Source organism: Desmodus rotundus, chromosome 2 (assembly GCF_022682495.2).
Source record: "Desmodus rotundus isolate HL8 chromosome 2, HLdesRot8A.1, whole genome shotgun sequence".
Classification (NCBI taxonomy): Eukaryota; Metazoa; Chordata; class Mammalia; order Chiroptera; family Phyllostomidae; genus Desmodus; species Desmodus rotundus.
The window spans coordinates 203,431,015-203,440,485 of record NC_071388.1 but is presented as its reverse complement, the minus strand read 5'-3'; the positions used below and the strand labels follow the sequence as shown (position 1 = coordinate 203,440,485).

General features: G+C 45.0%; 1 protein-coding gene across 4 annotated transcripts in view; it reads right to left on the bottom strand.

Annotated features, from left to right (window-relative positions):
* CAB39 (calcium binding protein 39) overlaps positions 1-9,471 on the bottom strand; it is an 85,335-nt gene continuing 75,864 nt past the window's right edge. For all 4 annotated transcript variants that reach the window (XM_045197993.3, XM_024564291.4, XM_045197994.3 and 1 more), the window contains exons 6-9: positions 8,102-8,161; positions 4,458-4,523; positions 3,038-3,181; positions 1-2,511 (exon numbers count right to left, since the gene is read on the bottom strand). In XM_045197993.3, coding sequence (XP_045053928.1) covers positions 2,323-2,511; positions 3,038-3,181; positions 4,458-4,523; positions 8,102-8,161 — 459 coding nt within the window. In that variant the 3' untranslated portion in view covers positions 1-2,322. The remainder of the gene's footprint in view (positions 2,512-3,037; positions 3,182-4,457; positions 4,524-8,101; positions 8,162-9,471) is intronic.

Here is a 9,471-nt window from a genome sequence, read left to right as displayed (position 1 = left end):
CACTGTTTCTCCGAAATTTTATTTGAGTTTAAATTACAGGGCCAGCCAGATAGTCAGATAAGGAATTTACTTTTCCTCAAGAGAAAGGAACGCCCTCAGGACACTGCCAACAACCTCGTACTTCACCTTGGTTTTCTTAAGGGCTAGAAATCACATGGAATAACTGACACATAAAATCAACCCTCTGTAACACAAAGAGAAACCACTTCCAGTATAATAGTTTTGGTAATATGAATATATTAAATGGTCGTAACTTCAAATGCAACTTTTCAACCTCGAATGTTCACATTTTTGTTAAAAACAAAGAACCCCCAAAGCGTAACTCCCCCCAGACTCCCGTGGGCGGCACCACACCGGTGGTCTCCGGCACGCTGTGCCCGCACCCAAGCACTGCGAGGGCGTCCCCCGAGTGGAAGCTGCTGCGTTATCTCAAGTTCTAAGAACCAGCCTGGCAGGGAACCCTTTCCTCCACTTGGTGTGACGTTCTCACGTGCAACCCTGACACCAGCACTAGAGCATGAGGACTAGGACGTGCCATCACAGCCAAGTCCGCCGTCCCCAACACCTTGGTGTTTTCATTTCGGGAAGCTGAGGTCGCTTTCCCTGCTGCCAACGGGACACATGAACGATTTCACATAGACGGTGGTCAAGACAGCCTCGCAAAACCAACCATAATACAGGCTGCCACGTAATTAAAGAGAACGAAATGCATCTGTGTTTTCTGGGGCTATTTTCCTAACCGGTGTTTTTACAACCTGCTGAAACATCACTTGGGAGTCTCATTTTACTGGCCGATAAATAATTCAGTTAGTAAGAGAGGCTAGCAAAGAATAATCATATAAATTTCTTAGTCAGCCACAGCCATGCTGAACTCGAACTGGCAAACTCTGATTTATAAGTTGTTAGTTGTGGTCTTTGCATCGCTAAGATGAACAGATACCATTCTAATAACTTCACAGAGATAGATTCTAGGAGACGCTGTTCTGCCGTGGTCACAGTAACAAAAAGTGGTGCAAAATCAGTTACTTTATAAATACTGATAATCTGCAGCATTAAGGAACAGGACATTAAAAAAAAAAAAAATTTTCCCCATAGAACACCTATGACTAGGAACTCTCCCTAAGAGAAGCTGAAGTCTTAATTACTCAGTTTCACAACTATGGTACTGGGTTACTTACTCTAAAGAAGAAAAGGTGCTCTACAGGCTCCCCCCCCACACACAGAGTCAGCGTTAACTCAGCGTAATCGGTATCATTCACAGATCTGGCAAACTCCTGACTCATTTTACATGAATGAGGCCAGTTTTATGCAGGAAAGTGGAGCTGAGTTCCAAGTCTGTATTGTACCCTATTGATGGCACCCCATTAGATAACTGAATACGAAGGACTGGTTTACTTTTTCCTTTTAATGCTGTGATACTTAAATGTTAAATCAGCATTTTCATGTGATCTGAAATATTTCAATTACAGATAAGCATTCATTTTTTGCAAAAACTCAATATTAGGTAATAGTTACATACTAATACAATAACATTCCTCTGCTGTACAAATTAAATCATTTAAAAGAAATGAGCATTCTAAGAATTATATACAAAAGAAACCTATAAGCATCGTTGAAATGAAATGCAAGGAGTCGCTGCTAGCTCTACTATTTGGAAAGACCTTCCAAAAGGGAAATTAACAAATATCTCCCAACATATCCAGGTTTACAAGTCTTAAGAAAATCAAATGTCAAAAAATTCTAGAAAGCTGTGAAAAGCATATATACATTTTCCTCATGACCTTATGAAGCTTCACACTTTTAAGAAGTTGCTAAGTTTCAGTATCAAGTTATTCTCACGTCAATTTTCTCCACCCAAAAGCTTTCGTCATGGGTGTGGACCCGATTCCAAACACAGCACGATCTTCCTCCGGTGAAGGCGACCTTCGCACCAAGAACCCGCGCCCCGCTCTTACAAAGACAATGCAAACCCGCAGGCCAGTCCGATCCCATCGACGCCTTCCGCCCCTCCACCACACCCCCCCACTTCTGCCCTTGTGAACCTAGCCGTGTCCACAGCTCCTACAGCAGACAGGGTCTCCGAATCCTGAAATGACACAAAGATCAAGAAAAGTCCACGTGTGCTCTAGTGTGCAAGAAAGCAGAAGCTACCTCCTCCAGGTTCGACTGAAAAAAAACAAAACAAGGTAAAATGAAAAACCGTTCACTTAACAGCAGATGAGCAGAAATGTTCCTCGTGAATCGGAAAGAGTGCCTGATGCCGAAGAGCTAACAGCAAGTGCTGGGTTCGGGTTTACTAGTTTGGATGTTTACGGGCAGCAGTTAGGCCTCTTGCTGAGCTGGTCTCTTCAAGTCCCTGATCTGTTTGACTAAGTAGGTCTTCTCGTCGTTAAACTGCTCGTCCTCGGTCCTGTCGTTCTGGAACTTGCTGAGGAACTCGATGAGTTTGGTCTGGTTCTTGAGGAGGATGTCTAGGATGGGCTGCGTCTTGTTAGGGTTGGCAACAAACACCTGCCGGAGAGAAACCACCGTCAGCCGCAGGAAAGAACAGGACCGGCTCAGCAGGCCACACCCAGCACTTCCCTCCCGGGGGCACGTGGTGGAGTCTGGGTAACTCCGTCACAGGTCTGTGCTTTGGAAAATCGTATTTTACAATTTGAAAATTTAAAGTCTTATGTGTTTTAGCACAAAAAGGACTGGCACGTTCCTTTGTGCTCTGAAACCAGGTAGTTGGCATTAAATACAGTCGCCGATTTTAGCATAAAACAGGCAGAAATCATTTCTGGGCACAAGAGATCAGAATGAATTTTGAGAATAAACCCCCACGGAAAGCAGCCCTACCTTTGTGACTGATAACCTTCTATGGCAAAGACAAATCAACTTGGTTTGTTCTCAAATCTGAATGGTTTGCCCTGTTTCTGGATCCATTTTTGTTTAAATGTCTCCCTCATTTGGACAGAAAACATGAAAATCACCTGAACCGAATCGCGTCACTTAGGTTGCCACAGTGAGGCTGGTGACGGGTGCAGTACTCTACCTTGAAAACGTGAAAGGCCTCAAACTGGATGTTACGGCTTTTGTCTCGTAGCAGATTCATCATTAGTTTGAGGTTCTCGGGTTTACTGATGTATTTTGTCATAATTGTGAAGTTGTGTCGGTCTAGCAACAGCTCACCGAGAAGCTGAGAAGACAGTTAAAGAATTACCCTACATTAAGATCTGAAGAAAAAACCAATGTTAAAAAAATTCATTTAATCGTCCTCGTCCTCAGGCACAGAGTGTCACTAGTTGTTCGGAAGACTGACTCGCGAACTACATCCTGACCTGGAAGCCGCCGAGCGCCCCCTTCCTGTGGGTGTTTAAACCTGCGGTGAGTCTGGCGCTGCTCTCTGAAGGGAACATTCAGGCACATTTGGTCCCAAACTTGACTATCAGAGCTTAACTAAATATTATTTTTATTTATCTGAATTTCACGGGACAAAAGGGTTATGTCCAAAGTTTTCCATACACTAACAGGCCATACACAGGCCAAAGTCATCAAATCTAATTTAGAAAGGTTTATAAAAATGAAAGCTTTTCTATTCTTTAAGCCAAGTATCCTGGAGATACTCCCTTTTTTCCTCAGTGACTCCTCATCACTAATAACATCAATTAATTAACAACGTCAATTAAGCTAGAAAGAAATCTATGCCTTTAGGGCTTACTGAGTTCTATAAAGGTGGGTTACACTTTATCTAACTTATAAATCGCCATTGCTCACTCTGGATTTTTCCTTTTTGGAAACCAGGCATCACCTCTCCGTGTAGTCAGCACCAAGGCCTAGTGGGGGTCTGGTGGTGTAGCCTACAATGGGGTGTGGCTGAGCGGTGGCCCTGGTGGACAGAGGCAGAAGCAAAGTCCGGAGGGACTGCCCCTGGCACCAGGCCGCCTGTGTTTGAATCCTGGCTCCCTGCTCCTTGTGAGCTATGCGACCTTGAACATGTTATTTAACTTCCAGTGGAATTATTCATAACCTGTTTCAATAGAAAGCAGCCAAACCCGCCTGCGGACCACAGTTTCACCGCGTACACTGTCTTCCCTCCCTACCCCCGGCAAATAAGTCCCTGCCATCTGGGCACCATCCTGGGGAGGTAACACCTGTACTGTCTTCATCTAGTTTACATGGTTCTAAGTTTTAAAAATAAGCTTCAAAATCTAAAGCACTGCATTGTTAAAAGATAAATTCCTCTTTGAAATTCTGTATATTGCCCTTTGGTGTCTCCAAGTTACAAGGAGGTGGGCAGGTGCCTGTGTAGACCTCTGATGAACCCGTTCCTTTCCACACCAACCATGACCATGGACAAGTGTATTTTCCCCTAAAGGTCCAAGACCCACATGCTAGCATATTTCCCTTTCCCCCCAAAGCAAACACAGGCTGAAGAGAAATGAAAAGTACATAAAATAAATAATCTGTCATACCTTGAGTGACTGTCTTTTTGTCACGTAATTTTCTGAATGAAGTAACTTCTCATACTCACTGAAGAACTAAGACAAAAGATATATATCAGAGTTAGTTTTTGAAGACTGGCAGATAATGCTATAAAGCTTGGGCAGAAACCTCTAACCCCATGAAGGCCCAACACTGCCCAAGCTGGCCTCCTCCCATCTGCTCTGCCCTTCCTGACCACTTAGGAGCCCTCAGGGGGATGCCTGCTTAGCACATCTGTGAAGGGGGCTCCTGGACCGACCCCCTCCCAGCTCTGCACAGGCCCACGGGTAGCTTAAGTCTGGTCCTCTTCTGCCCTCAAACTCCACATGCATGAAACAAAACTCCTGTCCCCTGACTGTTTCCTCACTGTTGAGTCAGCTATTGGTTCTTGGTGTTACATTAGAAAATTCATATTCTTTACAGACGAGAACTCAACAAGTCCAAAGCACAACCACAAAGAGAAAAGCTACCTGTTCTTTCTATGCATCAAGCATAGATAGAAATAACTAAGAATGGGAGAGAGAAGACATTCAGCACTGTGTTGAACAGTGTGGATGATCAGCAGACATCCTAGAGAAAGCAGGATTTTGGCTCAAACTTGAAAAATGGGAGGGATTTCATTTAGAAATGGGGGGTGGGGATTCTGGGTGGATAAAAGGGAAGGACCCAGCATGAGTAGACGCCTGGAGAATGCAAAATGCTACAGGCGTAAGGACTGACAAGCGTCTGCCAGACTTACGGAACGGTGGGCAGGGAAGTAGGAAATGAGGGGCCCCCGGAGCCAAGGCTACACTTTGAGAAAGTGAGGACAGAAGGCCAGCTAGCTTTCTCTCTCTCTCTCTCTCTCTCTCTCTCTCTCTCTCTCTCTCTCTCTCTCTCTCACACACACACACACACACACACACACACACACACGCTTGCTCTAACTATAGTAGGCTTTAAAAGTCCCACAATTGGGCACACCAGCATGACTGTCAGACGGCAGCACCGTCCTGAGGGTGTCCTGGTTGTGGTGGGTGGCAGAGGATGCTGCTTTGGGATGGGTCCACACTGAAACTACCTGTGCCTGTGCTTTATGCTGCGTCTTTGGCGGCCATTTATCCATTCATCTGTGGTTTAAGGAGGGGTTGGCAAACTATGGCTCATAGGCCAAATCCAGCTCACCGCCTCTTTATAAAGAAAGTTTTATTGGGGCATAGCCATGCTCACTCATTTATTGTAAACAAATTTGTTTATGCATTTTTATTTCCGGTTTTGTAGCATAACCGATAAGAGAGGTGACTGAGACCGCAGGACCCAAGAAGCCTCAAATATTTACTATCTGGCCTTTTGCAGAAGAGGTTTTTTCGGCCTTGGTTTGGAGCTGCCTGTGCATCATTTCTCTCGCTCACCTCTAGGAAGAGATGGGCCACCTACTTCCTTATGTAAGCAAGTCAGGCATGTATTTTCAGAGAAGGCTGTTAACCGTACCTTCTCAAGTGACCGTCACACTGATGGTCAAAACAACCAGAACTGCCTTTAACTAGTAACATGGAATATGTACACCTCAAGTTCTTAACCGAAAAACCAAGTCAAGATATTTCTGCTACCTAATTCTTAGTTGCAAGAAATCATTCTCATGCATTCCCCCCCCAGATGTGTTAGGTTCTGTCCTGGATTCGGACAAAGCGAGGACAGGCGCTATTTGGGGTCCTCAAAGACCTGGTCTCAGGGAACTGCATGTTAGTTCTGCATCTTCTTCACTGCCAAGTCTCCTTGAGGGCGTCCGCTACACGACACTGTCATTTAATTCCCCTCGAGGAATGCCAACACTTGTTTCAGGTCTCAGTGCTAGAAAAGGCTGTTTCTTCTGAGCAACAGGCATCTCTTTTGCTTTACACAGACTGGGATCTTTTAATTGACTTTGGTTATTACAAAGCTCAGGGCCAAGGTGCCTAGGATTTCAGAGCATGTATTTTTGTGCAATAATCCACCTCTGGCTTAATGTAACTTACCCGCAACCCCCTACTGTCCTTCTCCCTCCGTCAGCTCTGCCCGCGCCGCACACATTTCTGTTAGCTGCATCACCTGAGTTTTCTAAAATCCTGTTCCCGATGTCACCCATTAAACCATGCAGGGACATCTCTCACTGCAAAATTCAACGGATGCTACTGGCTGTAGTCAATTTCCTGGACACTGGCCAGCATGAGCTTTGGTGGGCTTTGAGATACTGGCATGTTGCAATAAAACACCTTTGAGGCTGTGTGGTAACAGGCATGGTGCAGCGCCGTGCCAAGCACTTGACACCCACACTCTTTTAGCCTGACAGCCCCGCAGGCAGGTGCTGGCATGAGCCCTGTGTAAGGCTGAAGGCCCTGAAGGCAGAGAGGGTAAAGGGCGGCTGTGCCACGGGCTGGGGGCGCACAGTGGGGCTGGGACTTGTCCTAGAAGTCTGGTGCCAAAGCCCACGCTTCTAACTACTGTAAAAAGGCACCGATGAAATGACCATGCTGTCATTTTAGACCAACGAGCAGAAAAAGAAACATATTTGCATCCAAATACACACAGGCACCAGCAAAACTGAACGTCCCACCACGCTCGCGCCATCTCTGGGGCTGCCCACAAGGGCCTTCCTGTGTGCTGTGCGCTGAGTAAGGACGCTACTGGGAGTGGGAGGGAAATACAGGGAAAAGGAACACGAAAGAATTAGCACAGACTTTGATTATTTTAAGATTTTTGTGAGATTTTATAAGAATCTTAATTTAGTTGAAGAACAAAGTGAACAATGAAGATTAACAATACCTAGAATTTCAAAAATTCAAATGACTAGTGGAAGAATGAAACCTAAGCCGAATCTTGCGAGATGAACAGGAATTGTAAGTGGATTGTTATCGTGAGTGCTCTAGGAGCACCGGAGAGAGCTTCAATGTGGAAGTTAAACTCGCAGGGAGAGCAGACCTGCACAGGGTGGAGAGAAGCCTAGAAGAGAACACCTGCACTGGGGCCTGAAGGCCGCTATGACGGTCAAGGTCAGGTTATCAGCACACTCAGAACCATGGACAAACCTCAGGGGCTCTATTATCAGGAAGTCTGACATCAACTCAAGCTGGAAGGGACCTCACTGCAGGGCTAGTCCAGTGTCCCCACTTTACAAATAAGGATGGACTTCAGAGTCCCCCAGCGCCAATGGCTTTGGTGGGAACAGGAGTTGCTGCGGAGCAGGGCAAAAGCAGGCCTTGCCTCCTGTGGGCTGGAGCTTTTGCTGTTGTGGCCTCCCTTTCTCTCTGTCAGCAGCACCAACGGGAGCCCCTGACGGAAAGGAGTGTGAGGAAGCCTGTAAGCTTTCCTTTTGTCTCAACTGTGTATTACATGCTATTCAGCACAAAGGCCTTCTTTTCCTCTTCTAAAGCGAGAAAGATTCAAAGGGTGGTGTATGGATCAGAAAGATCAATCTGCTTCTGACCAAATAAGGCCCCTCACCCCACTTCGTAGAGGAATGACCGTGTCACCATCTCAAAGCTTCGCAGACACAAAACAAACATTCTGGTACAAAATATAATGTAAACTTTTCAGTGCTGGGAACAAAACTTAAAATTTGCTATTTTAGAATAGTATTTCACATACTTGCTCTTGGAATAGTATTTCATATACTCACTCTATCGTAATGCTGTTCCAAAAATTCTGCACTGAGCAATTTATGTCTTGTGAGCAAATCCTAGAAAAAGAAAACATAGTCAAAAAGTTGCTCTGCATTCAAGTTAATTGAGAAAAGAAAATCCTAAAACATTCCACACCATTTTACCAAATACAAACTGTTGTTAAAATTACTATACTTAAAAACATTTGAGCATGAATTGTATTGGAAATATTGATTTCGAATACGAGTATATAAAATCAGTAATTTGAAATGGTGATTTTAATGATTATGATTAGTCACACATCTATAGCTCTTCGAAGAAAAAATTTAAAAACAAATATGTAAGGCAATGAAAACATACATCAAAGAGAATGAAGAACTGCAGTGAAATAAAAGTAAGTAATTGTGATAAAATGTCAAATAGAATAATGCTCCTGGTGGAAAAAGAGGACATTTCTTTAATTAGAAAAAGTATCGGAGGCTCCATTTCCTTCCTCCTAAATTCAACTGCATTCAGTTTCACACCGAATAGTCTTTGGCAGACGTGGAACGTTTTGTAAAAGCCCTGTCATTTTATAAACATCAGTTCCTAAGTAAGCAGAATAATGCTGCATATTTGTAAGATCGAAAATCAGCTAAGACCTCACGTCTAATTCTGCATCACCACGAAATAGAGCCTATGCCTCACACCTGATGGATTTCCTCGGAAACAAGTCAAGGATCATTCATTCATAAAATATTTGCTACATGCCAGGTACAGCTCTAGGTGCTAGGATTACAAAGAAAAAAGATGCGGCCCCTGCCTTCAAGGACCTGAAGTTGGCAATGACTAGCCAGGTGGGAAAAAATGGGCACATGTGACAGCAAGACAACATGTGTGACCAGTCACTGTTTGGGAAATGAAGGAATTAAGTTCCTGTAGAGCCTCTCCTGGAGAGGTTGGGGCCAACAACCCCCCTTTCTCAGAAACAACTTTCCTTAACTTGCGCTCCCTGCTGTTTACATTGGAGTTCCCCAGGTTACACCAAACTGGTGTTTCCTGAAGACATCCAAGCCCCATGGAAATGGGAGATGCTCTAGGAAATGTTCCACGGTCACACCGATGTGGAAGGCACTGCGGCACCGGCACCTCCGTGGGCTCCAGTGGCAGGGGGTTCGCAGGGAGCTGTCTGCCGCCCGTGTGCCAGCACCCTGCCCTGACAGGCCTCCAGAAGCAGGCTTTCCTCTCTAGGAACCTGCTACCTTTGGCCTTCAATGCGAGCACCACTTCCACAGGGAACCTTCCCAACTGGTCACCAGCATGAAAGCATGGTTACAGGTGACTCCACGTCTGGGGGATTATTCAATGAATGTCTCATGCGAGACTGTACATTCTATAAACACAAGGG